The sequence below is a fragment of the Saccopteryx bilineata genome, chromosome 3 (assembly GCF_036850765.1).
Source record: "Saccopteryx bilineata isolate mSacBil1 chromosome 3, mSacBil1_pri_phased_curated, whole genome shotgun sequence".
NCBI lineage: Eukaryota > Metazoa > Chordata > Mammalia > Chiroptera > Emballonuridae > Saccopteryx > Saccopteryx bilineata.
The window spans coordinates 178586582-178608147 of NC_089492.1; the positions used below are offsets into that span (position 1 = coordinate 178586582).

The following is a 21566-nucleotide window of genomic DNA, read 5'->3' on the forward strand; positions in this document are numbered from 1 at the left end:
ACTAATTTACAAATAAACTTGGGGTGAGAGTCCCCAATTAAAAGTTTAAGACTGTCTGTATTTGGATATATTGAGTCAAGCTATTGAATTTTTTCCACTTTTCATTTTGTAAGATGTTTAAAATTAAATAAATACAGATAAAGACTCTTGAAACTAGAGAGAGTTGATTGTTGGAAATTCACGGTGACAACCCAGACAAATACTTTCCCAACTGGCCCTTTCAGGCTGCAAAGTTATTTCTTACCTGATGACTATCATTTTAAATGTTAACAATGAAGGAGAAAGCAACATGCTGAAACCCAATCCGAACAGAAACACTAAACAAAATTCTATTTCTTTTTAAAAATTTACCTTTATTTTAAAATACCTAAAGGTCAGAAAAATACCGTCTCAGATAAAGCTTATGGGATGTCTACTGGCAGTGACTATGTCAATATATTGATGGATTTTCACATCACCTATGAATTCTTGTCTAGCTTTCTTAAGATGTCATAGAGCTCAAAAATTTCAATGGCTTACTTTCCTCAACTACAAAAGAAGACTGAGAATAAAGGGAATAAGGGAGGTACTAGATAAACTATCAGGGCTATGATATATTCAGGACTTTGTGTGTATGTGTGATAAACAAAAACCTATGCAGTTTATATTTCTCTTATTTTACTTGCTACCTCATGACTTAAATTTGGCCTTAACTTTTTTAACTGCTAGTCTAGAATATTGCTTGATCCAAATTGTCAGCTGTAGTAAATTCATATACCCATTACTTCATTAATTCATTAAAGCAGTGGTCCCCAACCTTTTTTGGGCCATGGACCGGTTTAATGTCAGAAAATATTTTCACAGACCAGCCTTTAGGGTGGGATGGATAAACGTATCATGTGACTGAGACAAGCATCAAGAGTTAGTCTTAGACGGATGTAACAGAGGGAATCTGGTCATTTTTTGAAAGTAAAACATCGTTCAGACTTAAATATAAATAAAACGGAAATAATGTAGGTTATTTATTATTTCTCTGTGGACCGGTACCAAATGGCCCACGACCGGTACTGGTCCGCGGCCTGGGGGCTGGGGACCACTGCATTAAAGAATTGATTGGTGAATTTAAACATTCATTTTCATTCATTCATTTAGTAAACATGTATTAACCCCTTACTATCAGCACACCAGACACTGAGAGGGCCAGAGGAAAGTAACATGCTTCTGGAACCTGAAAAGACACCCAGCACTCAACAGGTGGGTCCCCAAAGATAAATCATACTACCTCGACTGCATATTAATCGGTTTGAACTAAAGCAATCAAAAGTATCAGCATTCCAAGTACTTTACTTTATACTTAAGGCAATAAAAGCTTTCAGTAAGTCCTCCCTTTGCCAAGTGTTATGTGAAAAGGAAGGATTTCTACTGCAAATGTGTGTGATAAATTATTAATTCATTGACTACCCTGTTTTCTTTTACATTATCAAAACATCTTGTATTCCATATAGTATAAAGTGTTGGCTTGCAATATATTATGAAATATATAAATGTCACTTTTATAACTTACAGCATTAAACCACAACCTAAATACAACTAGAAAATATACTGAAGGTGAGAAAGTAAATGTTGTACATGCCTTATACACACTAACAAATCTGTAAACACATTTTCTACAATCAGAGTGACCCTTGGGTCAGAGCTCCTGTATGTTTGATCAAGACTGTTTTTTCTCATATGTTGCTAATACAGCATCCCGAGGAATTCTTAGGTGAATGATACATATACACATGTGTATGTGTGTGTGCATGTGTGCGCATGTGTGTGTGAGAGTGCATTTTTGTGGAGATGGGTGCGTAAACACAAATAACAAGACAATCTAAATGAAATCAGGTCATTATATTTAGATAAGTATTAATTCTCAGGCATTGAAACAGCCTCCAGGCAAACAAGTAATCCCCCAAACTCTAGATAGAAAACAATAACAAATGTTCCAATTACTTGTATTGGCATAGTTTTAGAAAGAAGGAAAGACAGGGAAAAAGGAAACAGGCAAGAAAAAGGAAAATGAAGCAGATGTTGCAAGTTTTGGGTAGCATGACTAACATTGGGCAACAACCTTCTAAAACAGTATTTCTAGGGAGAAAAATCTTTGGCAAAAACTTGCTTGTTACCCTCAGGAACCCCTGGTATGAACTGAGCTGTAAATTCGTGTTGTGCTTTATGTAGAGCAAAGCCATTTATATGAGACTCAAAAATCTAATTTTTTTCACAGGTGCATGCCAAAAGGTGCCAGCTGGTGGGTGATGTGGCTTAAACCCGCTGCAGCAGCCTGGGCATCTCAGATGCACTGCTACATATTTTGGCTCTTCTGCTTTGCTTCTGCCAGTGAGCACAGAACAGAGAAGGAAAGCCAGGAGTGATAATTTACCATAGGTTTCCTTTAAGGAGCTGAAAGCATAGCACTCAGTCAAAAGTTTGACAAAAGCCTATCTGTTGCCCAGGAAGGAAAAAAGGCAGATAGATATCTTAGCCTGAGAAATTCATGGAACCCTCCTCATTGTTTCAGCAAAATATTTTGGTGACATTTTATTTTTGGTAAAGGGGGCAATGCTGGGGGTTAGTGATACCTGGTGGTCCTTCAAGAGATGTTTAGATTCCAAGTCCAGTTTCTTATTAGCCCGCCCCCAAAGCTCTAAATATGCTATGAAATTAGAATGCTTAGTAGAACAGACAGGGATTATATACTCTAAAAACAAACATCCTTAAGTAAAAAAGATCACAGGGATGTCCAACTAAGGTCAATGACTTAGCAAGTGATAGGCTCTGAGTCAAAGCATGTGCTCAGTAGCAAATTATATGTTCAGTACTGAAAATAAAAATTTTACACATTCTTGAAAAGAGATGATAACAGAGACTGATATATCTGTGAAGTTTCTGAGTTCTGCAAATATGGTGCAACAGCTCAGTGAGTTATGACCAGGCTGAGACAAAGCCAATGTGATGAGGTAGAAGTCCCATGAGGGATGGAGTTCATCTGTCACCTTTCTCCTTATTGCCTTACTCAGCACTGCTCTGAGGAGACACACGAGAGGTGCGAGTTACAGTGATGTTCCACCCTTTCCTCAGTCCTTCCACCTCAGCCCACGTCATAATGACCTTTCCTCATATTGTGGAAATTTGGTAAGGGGAACAGTAACAGCTATAGAGTAAGAGAATAGGAGGAAGGTGACAGGTAAGTGTCACTTGCTTCTCACTAGAGATCCAGTTACAAAGGTGTTGGGAGACACAGAAGTCCAGCAGGTCCAAGGCGGGCATCTCCCAATGCAATGGATTGATACTGTGGAGACAAAGTTCCTGTCTCTGCCATCAGGACATGGTGCCCCATTCAACACATCACCTACATCACCTAACCTACCCAGCTTGCAGTTTCCTTCTCTAAAAAAAGAGGTGAAGGGAAGATGGGAGGAAGGAAAGGAAAAGGAAAGAAGGAAAGGAAAGGAAAGGAAAGGAAAGGAAAGGAAAGGAAAGGAAAGGAAAGGAAAGGAAAGTAAAGGAAAGGAAAGGAAAGGAAGATAGAAGGGAGAAGGGGAAGGAGGGAAGGAGGGAGGGAGAAGGCAAAGAAAAACAATAAAGGGGCTGTGTACTGGAACACATGATTTCCAAGGTATTTCATTTTCTAATAATTCTATCATTAACTAGTTAAGACTATAAGAAAGGAGACTCCCAATGTAAAGCCTGTATGAAATCTAAGAGCCGAATTCTTTATACAAGTTATTTTTTAAATCTCTGCCACTTGGGGGATGTACAGATCCTTTCGACATGAGACTGCCAAGGTATCTACAACTAGTTATAATAAAAACAAATGTTCAAATTAAACCAATTAGCAAGAAACCAGAAGTAAACTGGCTGAAGGCGAGCAGGAGAGTGAGGGAGATCTGTGTAGAATGAGCTTTTTGTGGAGTCAAAACTTGTGCTTCTGATCATTTATTTATTTATTTATTTATTTTTGTGGAGGCAAGAGGGTTCCTATATAGATCCAGATTACAAAGCACCAAAAATGCAAATCATCACTTTTTAAATGAGTACAAATTACTCATTTAAATATATATATTTTCTAAAATCAGAGGCAGAATACAAATGGAATGGACAGACAAATGTGTGTCTTTGTATTATTTATTTCAGAGATAAGGTTATTAATTATCCTAGAAATAAAGCCCACGTAAAGAGAAAGTGACAACCTGTAAGACCAAGGACAGACTCATGGAGGCCTCAAGGTGTTTTTATTTATTTATTTTTTTTTTAATTTTTCTTTCTGAAGCTGGAAACAGGAAGAGACAGTCAGACAGACTCCCGCATGCGCCCGACCGGGATCCACCCGGCACGCCCACCAGGGGCGAAGCTCTGCCCACCAGGGGGCGATGCTCTGCCCCTGCAGGGCATCGCTGTGCCGCGACCAGAGCCACTCTAGCGCCTGGGGCAGAGGCCAAGGAGCCATCCCCAGCGCCCAGGCCATCTTTGCTCCAGTGGAGCCTTGACTGCGGGAGGGGAAGAGAGAGACAGAGAGGAAGGAGGGGGGGGGGTGGAGAAGCAAATGGGCGCTTCTCCTATGTGCCCTGGCCGGGAATCGAACCCGGGTCCCCCGCACGCCAGGCCGACTCTCTACCGCTGAGCCAACCGGCCAGGGCCTCAAGGTATTTTTAAATAAAGTGATCTGACTTTCTTCTAGAGCACAGGAAAACAGGTTGATATTTTATCCTTAGTGTTCTGTGCATCCTTTTGCTGACATGTGTCCTGCTTGCTTTGCATGTTCAGATGATTGGGGTGCTTCCCCTGGCATGGCTCAAGATGCCTTTTAATATGACGCTGCTGCTCTATCATAAACTTTTCAACTGGAAACCAAACTGTCCTCCTCCCTCATGCTTTAACGCTGAGACAACAGGTGAGTCACTCTAATGGGCTGTGAGAGCCAAAAGGCCCTGGAAAGTGAGCTTGTTCAACCTTATTACTGAGCGGGGTAAGTGACTAACTAGCTCAAGGTCATGCTGTAAAAAGCAGAATCGGTTCGAAATTACAAATACAAACTGCCAGTACTAGTCAGAGGAAGATACTCCTTATTTTGCCACTTTCTGAACTTATGTACCTCGCTAGCATGGTATAAAATGACAAAGACTGGGAACATCTAGAATAGTAATGGTGACCCATCAAAAACACAGCTATAATAACTGTCTAAAAGGGTTCATCCTTTATAAAATCACACTCAACTGTGCGGTGTGATTGAATCTGACTATGCTTACATGTGTTAGACTTCTCAGTTGTTTATTTTTTATCCCTTTGAGTCCAGATAGGAAACAAATGTTCCAGACTTCTAGAAACATTTCAAATGTAAATCCTATACAGCTCCAACAAAAGTCTAAGTTAGGAAGAGCCAGACCATTTGCAGCTGTTTCATGATTTTCAAATAATTTAGTAATATATCTGAGATTAGTTCCATATACCATGAGAACAGGACAGCTTTGTTAAAAAGAAAAAATCACATTTGTCCATTTAAAGATAAATGATGTCTGACCAAGAGCTTGCTATTATGTAGGCTAAGTTTCTAGAGAATCCTTTCCTGTAACAAGTGAGGGACATGTTTACTCTAAACAGCTATTATAAAATTATGCATTGTTTATTCTTTCTTAAAAGGGGTGCAAGCTGTGTAGGTGATCCTGGGTTGAAGAATAATTCAAATAAGCCCTTTGGTTTATGTTGTATACAAGAAGGCTTTACAAGATCTAATCTTTGCTAAATCTGTTATGTTCTTTGGTTTAGTAGAGCTTCCTAATTGTAGCTATTAGTTCCTCCCTTTTTGTGGTCTGTTCTGTCAATAGACTATTGAGTGTTCAGTAAATTAAGCCCAACCAGCAGCCAACACATTGAGCAGACGTTAAATCATAGCTTGGCTGCCCTTATTCATTATTATTATCTGTGAAATAGCTTTTACAGGGACGGGATTTAACATGATGCACATTTGTGTCATTCTCAGATTTCCATGCTGTACAATCAGGTATGTGAGGGTTTTTTTTCTCGGCAACAGGTGTGTTCTTGGAACAAAGTTCAACCCCCACTTCTGGCTTATGTGTGAGGGAGCAGCTGCAAGCTTACCATCAATGACACATGGTTCTATAAGAGAAAAAAATACACTACTTGTTCAATGTATTAAAGTAATGGGCAGATGGACAATAGCTGCCTGTATTTTTCTTTGTCTTCTAGAATGAGAGTCTAAACTTTCAGATAACAAATGTTTTTCTCCTTTTCTTCTCTCTCTCTCTCTTCCTCCCTCCCTCCTTCCCTTCCTCCCTCCCTCCCTCTCTCCTTTCCTCCTCCCCTTTTTCCTTCCTTCCTTCCTTCCTTCCTTCCTTCCTTCCTTCCTTCCTTCCTTCCTTCCTTCCTTCCTTCCTTCCTTCCTTCCTTCCTTCCTTCCTTCCCTTCCTTCCTTCTTTCCTCTATCTTTCCTATCTGCTTACCTTCCTTCCTTAATTTTTTTTTTTTTAATTTTTTTTTTATTTATTTATTCATTTTAGACAGGAGAGGGAGAGACAGAGAGAGAGGAGAGACAGAGAGAGAGAAGGGGGGAGGAGCTGGAAGCATCAACTCCCATATGTGCCTTGACCAGGCAAGCCCAGGGTTTCGAACCGGCAACCTCAGCATTTCCAGGTCGACGCTTTACCCACTGCGCCACCACAGGTCAGGCCCCTTCCTTAATTTTTAAAAAGCATTATATATTAATTATTGAGAATATTCCTTCAGTTGAGTCATACTGTTTTCAGGCTAATTACCAGGAAGAAAAAAAAGTTAACATAGATCAAGCTACATTGTATTTATAACTCAACTTTGGTCAGAAAAAAATTTAAATGAACTGTTACTGTGCAGTTCGAAAAAACTTGATATGCATATTCAACATTTTTTTAAATAAGAAATTAAATATACTTATTTATAGGCCTCATTATTCTCTAGTAAAAAAAAAAAAACTTTTATATAAAATTCTGTGAGGCCTGACCTGTGGTGGCACAGGAGATAAATCATCGACCTGGAACGCTGAGGTCACCAGTTCGAAATCCCGGGTTTGCCTGGTCAAGGCACATATGGGAGTTGATACTTCCTGCTCCTCCCCACCTTCTCTCTCTCTCTCTCCTCTCACTCTCTCTCTGTCTTCCTTCTCTAAAATGAATAAAAAAATAAAAACAAAATTTTGTGAAATATTACTAGTAAGAGTTATAATATACTGTGTACCTCAGAAGTACAATGTCAACATTATTTAATAGTAACAATGATACAATAATTGTTATGGTGATCAAGAGAGTAAATGTCAATCACTCAAAAATCGTTTTGTGTATGGGGGTAATATTCCATTGTATATATTAGCTTTCAGGTACTACCATGTGTTAGAATATAAAAAGCTCAGCCATGATCTTTCTATATACAAACAAAAATATTAAGCTCAAGAACAGACCAGAGTAAGGATAGAGCTTTGTGATCTATTTGAAGCAAACACCTCTATTATACAGACTTTTCTATGTTAGAATGTCCTCTCTTTAGCCAATGGGTACTTCAACAGGAATATTTAATAAAAATAGAGGTTATGAGATGAATCTTCATGTTTCTCAGATGTCATGAACAAATCCATTGTAAATGTGGTAAGATAAGCATCTATTAATTATAATCCTGGAACCTCTGGTGGAACTGAGTCACCAGAGGCCCTGGGAGACTGATGCCGGTGCTGCACATAATGTCTGACTGGGGAGGGAGCCAAAAGAGAATCTCCTTTTAATGTTTTTTTAACCCCAAACCACAACTTTATTCAAGAATCAGATTATATGTGAACCTATACCGAAAATGGTTTTGCCATGATTGCCTCATTGCTGAGAAGTCTATAAGCAGATGGATTTGAAATTCAATCCTCTGAGGAAAACAAAGGTAAATGGAAAAGAAGCAGCTGGTAATAAACTTCCAGGTTTTTAATTGGTTTGGCTATGACATTAGATTTTCACTATATGCGTGCAAATAATGACTAGCCTTTGAGAGGATACTAAGCATTTAAAATGTATAAAAAGTGTCTAAGACTGAAAAGTTGGTCTGGATGTCATCAAAAGCTTCTACTAATCCAGAAATTATCAAATTCTATGACTTCGCTTTTCTTCAAGTTGTACTTTTTAAAAAACTTGTGGTAAAATATAAACAGCACAAAATTTACCATCTTAACCATTTCCGTAGTGTATTACAAAACTAAAACTCTATGCCCATTTAAAAAGTTCCCATTTCTCTCTCCCCCACCCCAGGTAACCATCTTTCTACCTTCTGTTTCTATGACTTTGACTACTCTAGATACTTTATATAAATGGAATCATACAGCATTTGTCCTTTGTAAGTAGCTGATTTCACTTAGCATAATATCCTCAAGGTCTATCCATGTTGTAACAAGTGTTAGCATTCCCTCCTCCCTTTTTATGGCTGAATAATATTCCCTTGTATGCCTACACCACGTTTTGCTTATCCATTCATCTGTCCACAGACACCTGGGTTGCTTCATCTTTTGTCTATTGTGAATAATGCTGCTATGAGCATAGGTATACAAATAGCTCTTTGAGATCCTGCTTTTAATTCTTTTGGGCATATATCCAGAAGGGGAATTGCTGAATTGTATGATAATTCTATCACTAATTTTATTTTTTTAGGAATCAGTGTATTCTTCTCCATACTGGCTGCACCATTTGACAATCCCACCTGCAAGGCACAGAGGTCCCAATGTCTCCTCACCCTGGCTAACCTTGTTATCTTTCCATAAAGAACAAGAAAGGAAAGTACTCACATGAATCTCCACATCACCAGCAAGGATCTTACTCTTCTTTAAAAATTCAGCCACTATGCTGTTCACCAGCTTATCAAAGGCTTCCACTGAGGGTGCCACACCTTTGGATGAAGAATATGGTATTATTCCCTGGTAGTTTAATGAAAAGCTGGTACTGCTTTGCCATAGGTAATATGGAAGTTGAATATCATCCATGTCATTTTCATTCTCTTTATTACATCATTCATTCCTTTAATCAGTATTTATTAAACACCTCTCAGTGGCTCAAGAAAAGTTTTCTATTTTTCATCTTCCTCAGTAAGCACTTTCACCTACATAATTTTGCTTAAGTCATAAGGTAAGTAGCACCATCCCAGTTTACTGATGAGGAAATGTTGATATAAACAGAGTATGTGACTTGACTAAAGCCACATGCCAAATTAGAGGCAGATCCCAAAACAGAACCAAGCCTTATTAATCCACAGCTAGTGTACTTTCTTCTATACTGAACAGACCAGGTACAAGAACACCTCTGCAAACAGTTCCCAACATTATCTAGAACAATTAAAAGGTAATCTGAACTTTGGGCAAATAGGAAAAAAAAGCTGATGTCACTCTTTTGTCTCTTCTTTACTTCCGGGGAGAGGAGAGGGGGCAGTGTGGGCATGAAATGGCTGGTGCTACTGCAGAGTGCGTTTTAATCTGTTGAATTACTGTAAAACCTGAAGTGACAGTAGCCCAACCTGGTGTGCTCTGACTTTCTCTCCCCACGTTTTAATTCACAGGAGAAATTAATCTAAGCCCCGCACTTCATATCCCTAATATTGAGAAAGATAATTTTGAGAAAATCGGAACTACTGGCTACTAAAATCCAAAACAAACGCTAGGACTTCCTTTCTCATATTGGATGGAAATAGCCAAGCTCAGGAGTCTGTAAGACAAAGGTTTCCTTCCTTTTCATTTTTTCCCAGTTGCCCATTTCCACAGGCTGGTAGGGTGATGGAAAAAAAACAGTCCTTTACAGCTCTCTGTGCTTAGTCTGACTTCTCATTCTAAGCAGGTTGCTGAAGCTGAGTTCTCTTAAAGTTCACAATGCAGTATGAACCAACTCCTAGGACACAGAAGGGGTGCACCAAAGATTCCTTATGCATCTGCTTGGGAACAAATAAACCTGTTTGTTGCTCTGTGAGAGGCCTGAGAGGTAGGTCTCTGCCGAATATTTAAAGTAGTTGGATGTTTTAGAAATATGATGGATGCCTGTATGTGGAGAAGGTACAATAAAAAGGGAATATTTTCCAACTGCTTTTCATTACTCAGTGCTGCTCACACCTCCTCCAGGCAGCCTCTAATGACTCATCTTTCTCCCCAGCCTGTATCCTTTGAGCATCCCTCAATCAAAACATCTGTGGCCCTGTATGGTAGTAATGCATTGAGACTAAAGATTCTAGAGGATTAAGACTGTGTGTTATTCATCTTAGATCTCCTTGCACCCGCCACGGTGCTTGTCACTTGGCAGGTATGCAAAAATATTTCTTCTGCTCTTGAGCCAAACTTACTTGATTGTCAGGAGAAAAATAAAACATATCAAAACATATCATAACACCAGTATCATAAGAAGGCAGTTCTTTGATTTGTGCATAGATGGATTTGTAATAGACTGGATTCTTCCTAAAAGATTTTTTTAAATACAAAATAAAATTTAACTAATAGTATTATTGTAATGATGATGATTATATTTAAGGTGAGAGGTTGTCCTTAAGGATTTTTGCAAAATAGAATTTAGAAAATTACCAAAGCTCATTAATTAAGAAGAAATGGAGGTAATGTTGTTCAGAATAAAGAAATGTCTTAACGATGGATATCACTCAGATATTTTACTAATTATCCTACTTATTAATTACCCTACTTCATTTCAAGTAGGATAATAAATTGCTGGCTAAGTTGTTTTAAAAGACTCGACTTTAATAACTAGTTTGGAATGATTTGCTATATGAGAAAATAGCAAATACTTAAATAATTTAATTATATACCTTCTAATTTTGCTTAACCTATTAATTTTCCCAGAATAATTTGTAAAGAAAATTTTTAAAAATGCAGTCTAGTAGCTCTTTGAGTAAGCAAAGATAAAATTATGGAGGGATTTTTTTCCCCTTTATTCAACAACACTACATGATCTCTTGGGAGTTGGATTTTGACTGTTTCGTGTGTTCACTGGTTCTGTATTTGTGGTTGGCAATCTTAGAAAAGTGTCTTTTGTTCACCAGATGCTTAAGTAAGAAGGAAACAAAGTTACTGAAGAGAATATAAAAATATTTTCTTATGAATAAGGTTTACAGAATCTCACAAAGCAACTGTACAGTTAACAAAAGGAGGCCTAAAATGAAATCATCAATGTGTCTCAGTGATGTGGAAACAACATACAGGACCCCTGGCAGCCTTGCCTTAAATAACACCCCCTTTCAATTTATTCAGAGCATTTTAATTTTCATTATGTTTGGTGGTGGTGGTGGTGGGGGAAGCCCAGCCTGTGCATTTCTGCTCACACAGTAATTTTTGTCCCAGGGCATATAATACAAGGCACAGCTCCAAATAGGCCAGAAACTCTCAAAGCACCCATGTTTCACCTTGCCTGGTGAAAGCTTTGTTGGAAGCCCCATCTTCCATAAGTCTTTCCTCAGCCTCCAAAAGCCTAACAGGATTCAAAATGGGTCAGATAAAGAGGAACCTTATGTGAGACAAGAATAAAGTTGCTAGATTAAATACAGATAGATCAGTTAAATTTTAATTTCACATAAACAATGAATACATTTTTAGAATAAGTGTGTACCATGCAGCACATCTGGCGCTGTATTTGGAACACACTTTTACCCCCCGCAAAGAAAAAGGAAGCTTACCTGAAATTAAAATTTAACTGGGGGTCCTGTATTTTTATTTACTAAATCTGCAACCTTAGGCAAGAAATTAGTAAAATCATTGTAGATGACTTAGAGTTTGCCATACATGGTATCATGTTAAAGAAATAGACAACTTTTTATGTTTGGTCACATACTTCTTTAAATCTTTTTTCTAAAGCGTGATATTAGCATGTAATTTTAAAAGCATATTTGGTTAAGAAGGGGCACAGGGAACACAGCATGATGTGATCACATAATAAGAAAGTCATATTTGGATTCACATCAGGCTGGCTTCCTTTAAAACTGCAGTTCTCAATTTAATAGCTTGTTCTCTTTAAAACAAAAATCTACAGAATAATAATTCCTTCCAGTTTACATTCTGAGAACATTAGTTTCTTTTCAATAATTCCTTAGATAATATATTTAGTAATTGAGTGTGGAAGAGCAGTATAAACACTAAAATGAAAGAATAATGATCTTTGGCACATGGATTATGCTCTTAACAGGCAGAGATACTGGTAAATTTTGTGGATTGTGGGTTGAAACATTTCTATCCTTTCTCTTTTTCAGAGATTGCTTGAATCTGGTTAATGTCATGGTCAGATACAGAGAAAGGAGTAGGAAAGTTGAAGAAAGTAAACAGAAATATTACTTGAGAACTAAATGATGGGGACAAAGCTAAGTGACCCGTGTAGAGATCAGTAATGACAACAGTTTGTGGCCCTACCTCCGTTGACACTGTTAATTTCTCCACAGTTCCCAGAAGGCCAGTGTGACACTGAAGACAGCAACTCTAGTCGGCCAATGGCCCGCTCCAGTCTTTCCACCAGTCCCTGCATCTCTGCCATGCTGGAAGAACACAGGAACAAACAGGCCATGTGAGCGTCAGGCAGGATTAGCAAGCTGACACCATCAAACTTAACAGAGGCAAGAAGAAAAATAAAAAAATTACCTGAAAGGGCTTTACTTGTTTAGAGAATATTTCTACATGTCAAGAAAATACGTGAAATGCAAAAGAACATAAAACTTGGAACAAAGAACCCCACAAATTTTATTGAGCTCATTTCTATTCAATGACTTTTACAAGCCCCATAAGCAACACACAAACATTCATTTCATTTATACCAGTATCAAGCGTTTCTTTGAGCTATGTGTAGCACTTACTACTTAAAAGCCCAGGAATATATATCTCACAATTAGTATTCCAACTCTTATTGCTAAATGGTGGGAGCATACTTTAATCATTTCCAGTATTTTTTTTCAGTTAAAGTGTAATTCTCCAAGGGACATTAAATCCACTAATAACCCTTGTTTACTCAATTACATTCAACCAAATAGCCCAGCACAGGAGAACTATGCGTTTGTGAAACCGGGCATCACAGAGCAGGCCAATAAAAGCCATCACCTCCAGAGCAAATTGTCTTCTACTTCCTGTTAGTTTGTTTTCATGGTTTCTTTGCTAAATTATTTTAAATTGAAATTGTTCTGAATGGTAGAGATTTGAATTTATAATATTAAAGGTGGTTATCTCCCTTTGATGCTGGTTATTTTTAGACAAAATTCAGTTTAGATGGGGTGCTTTTTGGAGACAGCAACCTTCAGTTTCCCAACATTCTTGGCTGATATAAACTGGCTTTGAAGCTGAATAAAAAACTGAGGGTAAAAATGAGGCTGGGTATCTATCTATCTATGCTTCCTGCTTCCAAACAGATCTTGGATAGATACACCAAGTGTACATTTGATGAGTACCTATCACTACTGGCCCTGGATGTAATATTACTAAGGCCAACTACAAGGAATAGAACCCAAGCTCATATGGCCAGATTCATGAGGTGCAGCTGATAGGTACCATAACTCTGATCACACTAATCTATGATTTTGCTCTTCGCAAAATCAGGCTGCTGTCCCAGAGAGAGTAAAACAGGCCTTATTTCAGTGTCTGCACTTCTCACTGTTAGGAACTTTCCAAGCATCATTCTGAGCCACAGAAGATTGGCATACTCCTGCATCAGAAACAACACCACCCTAGAGCGTCGGTACATTTTATTGCTGTAAAATGTGTAACTATTTTCTATTTCTGCCAGGAACCAGGTAATGCACTTCTCTTTTGTATTTTGTTGTCTGTTAGCTTTGAGCTTAAACACAATGATGACTCACCACTGCCTTTTTTAAAAACAAGGTTATACTTACCAAACCACGAGGACAGCTCGTAATTATGCATCCAAAGGTCAGATGGCTATCAGATACGAATGGAGAAGGTTCAGTGTCTATTTTGGAAAGTCATCTCTAAAACTGCCAGCAGCTACTCTTTCAAAATATGGGGCAGTGTTCTCTGCAGACTGAAATCAGCATCTAATCCCGAGGGGACTCAAAATTAGAAGTTTCTCATCTATTCTTTTCTTAACGTCAGAGCTTTTGCTTCCATTGCAAGTTAAAAAAGAAAATTGAATCCATTATGTAAGCTTATAAGGGAACTGGGTATCCTAGAGGTAGGTGAGGGTCATTTGAGAAATGATATAAGCCCCTCAGATCTTTTAATAGTTGCCCATCTGTTCACAGTTATCTATGTTCCCTGTTACTCAGCTTGCCAAATGTTAACACCATAGATGAAGGCCATGCTAGAAAAAAAAAATATGTTTGTTTTCTTAGCAAGCTCCCTATCCCCCAACAGAAAAGCACCAAGCACTTCCAGCAGCTCCAGAGCTGTTTCAGCAAGGCCTGTTACATTTCATATGTAGGATTGCTGTCTCTGACTGTGGCTTAATCAGCCTCCTAGACAAGAACCAAACTGCACGCTATCTAATAGTGCTTCATACGTTGAAAGACAACAGGAGTTAGCCCATAAACTACAGGGCTAGGCAGACTGGTGTGGAATGTAGTCTAAAAGTGAATTGGATGTCACTTCATACAAAATTACCATGAGCTGAAGTATTGCTACAGCCTCTTAAGAGGTCAAAATGCATTTCATGCCAGGAAGCTGGAAAGATGCCTCTGGGTTTAAAATTTTAAAACAGTTTCTAAGAGAAATGAAAGAACAACTAGAAGAAAAAACACACTGGGTGTTCAGCAGATAAAATATATTATGCTCACTTTGTTAAAGATGGCGCTGCCTACATGGAAGCTGTAGCCCAGGTGATATTAATGTGTGTTGGGGGTGGGCTGTGGGCAGGCAGGATCCTTGTAGCCTGGGGCTTGGTTTTAGGACTAAGCCTTTCCCACCCTTTTTGATGTGGAGTGGTGCAATCCTATTATGCCTCAGATAAGTGACTTTGTATTAGAGACTTCCATATTTTGTATATTGGATTAAAAGTTTTGATTTCTGCACTATAAAGTGGGGCAGACTGGGAGCTTGCTCTCATGGCTCCTGAGATTAACATTAGAAAGGAAAGCAAAGAAAGGCCACGTGGAGGAGGCCAGGAGAAGCAGCCAAGATAGAGTGTTGAGTGAGAAACCAGTTGGTGCTGAGTTTGTGCAGGGAGAAGGAAGGAGATGGGAAACAGAGGTGAATAAGTCTGGGGAGCTAGAAACCTTTGATTCTAGGAAACTCGGATGGGTCAGTAGCTTTGTGAGCACTGAATGAGAGGGCTTCGGAGCCCAGTGTGTATTTTTACTTGCCTGCCGGGTGCAAGCTAGGATTCAAGATGATGGCCCATCAGTTCTTGCCTCCGTTCTTTCATTACCATCTGTCCAAATCCAATGAGAACCTGCATGTGAATGGCCCTAATAGCAGCTACTGGCTTTACACCGGGATATCAAAAATATCCATGTTAATATTCTTAGGGAAATGATGGAGTCCAAGATGGCTGTGCCCTTTTCTCCCAAAACACACACATACACGTGTGCACATGCACACTTCTCCCCATATGCGCCCTATTGGGCAGATAAAATGTATTATGCTCACTTTGTTAAAAATGGTGCCGCTCCCCACGTGGAGGCCATTGCCCAGGTGATATTAATGTGTGTCTCTGTGGGCAGGCAGGATCGTTGTAGCCTGGGGCTTGGTTTTGGGATTAAGCCTTTCCTACCCTTTTTGATGTAGGGGCGGTACAATCCAATCATGCCTCAGAGAAGTGACTTTGTATTAGAGACTTCCCTGTTTTGTATATTGGATTAAAGGTTTGGATTTCTACACTATAAAATGGGAGCAGAACGAGAGCTTGCGCTCTTGGTTTCTGGGATGATTAGCATGAGAGAGCAGAGGGAGCAGAGCAGAGAGCAGAAAGAGGCCATGTGGCCAGGAGAAGCAGCCAAGATGGTGGAGTATTGAGTGAGAAGCCAGTTTGTGCAGTTTGACGCTGGAGAAGGAAGGAGATGGGGAACAGAGGTGAATAAGTCTGGTGAGCTAGAAACCTTTGATTCTAGGAAACTCGGATAAGTCAGTAGCTTTGTGAGCACTGAATGTGAGTGGGTTTTGGAGCCCAGTGTGTGTTTTTACTTGCCCGCTGGGTGCAAGCTAGAATTAAAGATGACAGCCCATCAGTTCTTGGCTCCACTGTTTCTTTACCGACTGTCCGAATCCAATGCGAACCTGCATGGGACAGGCTGCTGTGATAGTGGCCGTGGCTTCTGGCTTTACACGCCCTCAGCTGCTATCCTGGCTCTCAAGAATGAAGAAGGAACAGAGCTGCCGATTCTCCAAATTCTTCCCAGGGAGTTCCATTCGCCTGGGTTTTTCAAAATGGATTTAGCCAAGTTTTGATGAGGTGGTGGGAGTGAGGAGTTAAGAATTAGGATTAGGAGATGGATAGGGCAGTCAAAACAAATGCAGACAGCAAGCTCAAGCTAGGGAATGAGTATAGGTCAGGTGAAGAGACGAATGAGTTTGGATCAGGAAGCCAGCGAAGAGGGGAATATGGCTAAATAGGGGTTGTAAGATGTTTTAAGAATCAGATGAGAAGCAAAGAGAAGCCAGACATGCAGCTGGAGAATCATGAGACTGGATCAGATGATGTCACTCAGATTTTCCACCAACTCAGGTCGAAGTCAACCCTCAGCTGAGGTCCCTGACAACCTGCAGCTTATAGAGAATAAACATGAATATTTGACTAGAGGGTGAGGGTAGGTCAAAAGAAAAAGGTAGAGAAATATAGAACTTCACAATTTTCTCTTTTTAATGGTTTAGGAAATAATATTTGAGGTTAATCCTAATTCTTTGTTTTGTATTATTTTTTGAGTATTCTCCTTTGGGTTTCTTAATAATGGAAAGTATAACATCCCAGTTTGTTCTTTTTTTTTTTTTTTCTATTTGAATTTGCCCCCTCACTTTTCCTTTTTAAAGTTTAAATTTTTTATTTATCAAAGCCAAACATAAAGAAATGTAGAGTGACAGTTCTACAGGCTTATGACAAAACACGGCAGTTCCCTGAGTGCCCCTCCAATTCTTTGTCTTGAGAGTCAACCATTTGCAATTATTTTAGCTGTTTATTTTAGTAATTGCCTCCTTATCTCTGAATAATATGCTTATAGCTCTATGTCTTCTTTGTTTTCTTCACCTTTAGGCAGTATCCACTGAGTTCTCACCAAAAACAAGAGAGTTTACCTTTTCCTTACCCTATCCCCACCAGCCCATACCTGCATATTTCCTTTTATTTTACCTTCTCAATAGTATTATGTCCCAATTTTTGTGTGACCAATGATCAGTGTTAACACAATTATTGTAGGTAGAGCACATTCCTAGCAGCTGTGGCTGATGCAATGCTGTGAGAACACTCCAGCAAGGTTAAACCCTCCTAGGCACACCCAGGAGGGAGCTCGCCTGCTATACAGAAGTGACTCAGCGCTAACCAGGCAGCTCCCTGACCTTTTTAGCCATTTGAAGAACACACTATAACACTCTATAGGCTGAACCTGTGTGTATAAGCTAGCTTACTTCCTGAATAAATCAGATCTGTGTCACTGAACCTGATCCCCAGAGTCGGGTCTCTGCATCTCCGTCGTCCTCACCCCCGGTGGGCCTTGTCCACAAATTATGACTATTCACAGCTATCATGATGTATACTAAGATTATTTTTTATTTTTTTGCACAACTGGTTTTCCTAGAGCCAGATTTTTCAGCTTCCCAATCTTCTACACACTTCAAAAGTAATCATCCCTAAACCTTTCCCCCTGTTGTGTAAGTCCCCTTTTAATGGGATCAAACAAATCTGGAATTCTTAGTTCTTTCTTCTCAGAGGTATCTCTTCTGGAGAGTTGCTCCAACTGCATAATTGCTTTGTAGTTCTGCTGCACATTTGTAACCTGGTCCTTCCTTCACCTTCATTGAGGGTGAATAGAGAAATCATCCCTCCTCTACCCCCTTATGTGGTATCACTTGTTTTCTGGACTCTATATCCTCATTTTTCTTGGTGTATTTCCTTAAATGGAAAGAGTATTGTTTTCTGAAAAAAGGTATATGAAAGGTCAATTTTTTTGAGATCTTGCAAGCATGAAAATATTTTTATTGTGCTTTCACACTTGATTAGTGGTTTGGCTGAGTATAAACTTCTACAATGAAACATTTCCTTAGAATTTTAAAGGCACTGCTCCAATGTCTTCTAGCTCCCTAGGCTGCTGTGAGAAGTCCAAGCCCTTCTGATTGTTCATCCTTGAGATGTAAGCAATGTTTTCCTCTTTAAAGGAAGTTTTTGAGATCTTCTCTTTTTCTCCAGTGTTTGAAACTGTCATGATGATATGTATTATTATTGATCAAATATTCTCTTTATAGTGGTTTCAAGAGGTGTAGAAAGGTAAGAGAATGGGCATTGTGCATTGTACATCTCTGAGTGAGTTTATAAACCAAAGTTGTTCTTTTTTTTTTCCTTTCAAATAAAGATGTTAACAACCTAAATATTTAAACAATTCAAACACCTCTCACACCAATTTCATACATTTATAAATAGTTCATATACTTCATCAAGAATATAGCCAGTAAGTATCCTCTGAGAATAATAATGTATTTTGCAATATAAGGTATGCTGGAAACATTATCATGGGAGAAAAGATAGTTATCATAATTAAAATTTTTTTTTAACTTCCTTAATCATTTTTTAGAATCCATCATCAAAGTACAGACATTTGGATCCTAACACTATTCAATGTGCATCCAATGTTCAATGTCACCTAATAGTACCACAACTGTGCTGAAAGCACTGAGAGAGATTGCATTTCTATCCTTCTCATAGCAGTTTCCAGAAAAGGAGAGTTCCCACACTTGCAAACATTTTATAAGATTGCAATTGTTTTTGTCCATCTTTAACTAGGCTGGGATGGAGGTTTTGGAATCACCAGCTGGGAGACTTTGGGAAAAGAGCTTAATTTTGCTTTGTTTTAGGTATGACCTGTTCATAAAGTCACTAGAAGTATGCATCTGAAGACATACAGTGCTAGCCACTCTTATGAAGACATCCCATCTCATTGTGCTTTCCATGGGAATATACTGCTCACAAAAATTAGGGGATATTTTATCTCTTCAAATTCACTTTGAAATATCCCCTAATTTTTGTGAGCAGTACAGTTAGATCTATGTACCACTACATCAAGTCTTTGTTGATTTGAAATGTTCAGCAGTCATCTAGAAAATATGACCAAGGAAAATAACTAGCTGACAATTTTAGGTTAGTATATACTCTTTTTCAACATTTCATTTCTCTAAAAAGGGTTTTCTCAAATCTATGTATAATGGTCACTATAAAATGAAAATTTTGCTATGTAATTAGTAGATTTTTAGCCACATACTTTTCCCTTAAACATTTTTAGTGACTCTATTGCAGGGGTCCCCAAACTATGGCACACAGGCTGCATGCAGCCCCCTGAGGCCATTTATCCGGCCCCTGCCGCTCTTCCGGAAGGGGCACCTCTTTCATTGGTGGTCATAGGAGTACTGTATGTGGCAGCGCCACACACCTGAATCACTTGTTATGGTTGGCAGTGACAAATATGGAACCGGACATTGACCATCTCATTAGCCAAAAGCAGGCCCATAGTTCCCATTGAAATACGGGTCAGTTTGTTGATTTAAATTTACTTGTTCTTTATTTTAAATATTATATTTGTTCCCGTTTTGTTTTCTTAATTTAAAATAAGATATGTGCAGTGTGCATAGGGATTTGTTCATAGTTTTTTTTTATAGTCTGGCCCTCCAATGGTCTGAGGGACTGTGATCTGGCCCCCTGTGTAAAAAGTTTGGGGAACCCTGCTCTATTGCTTTAACATAGTCCTCTACGATAGATAAAAAGCATGTCTGTGGAATTGTTTCTGGAATATAACACTCTTTCTTCCCTCATATTTTTTCACCCAAACCATCTTATAATCAGTGGTAAGGGGTCCACTAAGATCCTACCAATTCAGTCTAACCAATGATAAAAAGCAGTGTTCACAGTGGCTTTGACACCTCGTTGCCCAGAATAAATGGTGATAGGCCCAGAATAACAGTCTACATGTTGGTATAACATTCCTAGTATCTATAAGACATACTGCTCAATTAAAATACTGCCTCATGCTAGCTTTTCTGTTGGCATATGCCCACCTTGCCTCTAAAAGAGGTTAGTCTGAGCTTTCCATGGGCTGATCCTCTTTGTGTCTCCCACTGAATCTGCCCGCTGCTATGCACATGGAGAATTCTATAAATACTTTGTGATTGACTAATTAATTGGCTACCACTCACAGTCTTTCCCTTGCTTGCCCACATCCTGGCATAATCTCAGATCAGGCGGAAAGCCAGATTTTCATAGGAGACATTTCAATGTAAAAGAAACTACACTAGTTTTCCCCACTGAAAACCACAGTGGCTTCCTCCTTCAATTTAAAAGAGCACACCTGCTTCCTCTGTTGCGAACCTTAGGCTTTTCCATAGCTCCTCCTATTTCAGGATTTCAAAAATTTTAAAACTACACATTGTCCAAAGGGTTTTGTAAATTCCTCAAAGCAAGTTCTTAAGACAATTAAGGTAGAATGTTACTTTGGTAACTTCTTCATGTTAATAGAAGGGATGGGACTTCCAGGTGTCCAGGTTGCTAGTTTGAAGCTATCCTCACGAGGCCAAAGGTACAGAAATAACTGTGGAGAGAGTTTCTCTTCTGATTCTATCAGGGAGATCCAGGCCCAATGGATTCCAAAGATTAACTAGAAAATAGACTTCCAGTGACAGCTAGGAAATTGAAGACTTTCAGACCTCTTCTCATGGTAAGGCTGGGCAGCTGGCTTCCCTGTGAACTCCCTGTAAACAATAAAGTCACAATAGAATACTTCCCCTGTCATTCCACCCAAATTAAAAAGATGTTTGTTAAACAACTATCAAATTAGACTGTCCTAGATTGTTTCATTCTGTTTACCATGACTACATCGATTACCTTCTTTCTTTTCTCAGGAAGCTACCAATCACTGGGGGAAGCGATCTTGTGATTCACTATTACTAATTGGAGTAAGAGTACATATAGAAAAACAAACCGTGGTATTTATTCATTCATTCAGTGACTGGCTCACTAATATGCTTGTTTCATTCATTCTGTTAGTCTCCACCATCTGCTAAGCACAATGCTCATATCTAGAAAATCAAGAGTGATTAAAATACATTTCCCACCCAGGTGTAGTGGGAGGGGGCTGGAAGCAAACCCTGTTCAGTCAAGCCAAAGAGTTGTTTCACTAAAAGATACATTCATGTTGCCAAGGTGCCCACCCTCACATCTTCTGATTACCTCCTACTGAGTATTTCTGAAGCCAGCTTCTCATCAAATGGGTGGGGAAGGGGAGGGGAACTACTATTTTCTTTTTATTGCAAAGAAGTTTCAAGAGTCTCTGAGTTTTGAAATAGTTTATTCAGAATATAAGAGCCAGAGAGTTATAAAGGAAAAGAACATTTTAAATTAAAAAAAAAAAACTGAAGAAAATATGAG

At 38.9% G+C, this 21566-nt stretch overlaps 1 protein-coding gene across 1 annotated transcript in view; it reads right to left on the reverse strand.

The window, feature by feature from the left end:
* The window catches only part of CAP2 (cyclase associated actin cytoskeleton regulatory protein 2), a 191314-nt gene that overhangs the window by 155702 nt on the left and 14046 nt on the right, over window positions 1-21566 (reverse strand). Inside the window, exons 2-3 of the mRNA XM_066268320.1 lie at window positions 12425-12546; window positions 8825-8925 (exon numbers count right to left, since the gene is read on the reverse strand). Coding sequence (XP_066124417.1) covers window positions 8825-8925; window positions 12425-12545 — 222 coding nt within the window. The 5' untranslated portion in view covers window position 12546. The remainder of the gene's footprint in view (window positions 1-8824; window positions 8926-12424; window positions 12547-21566) is intronic.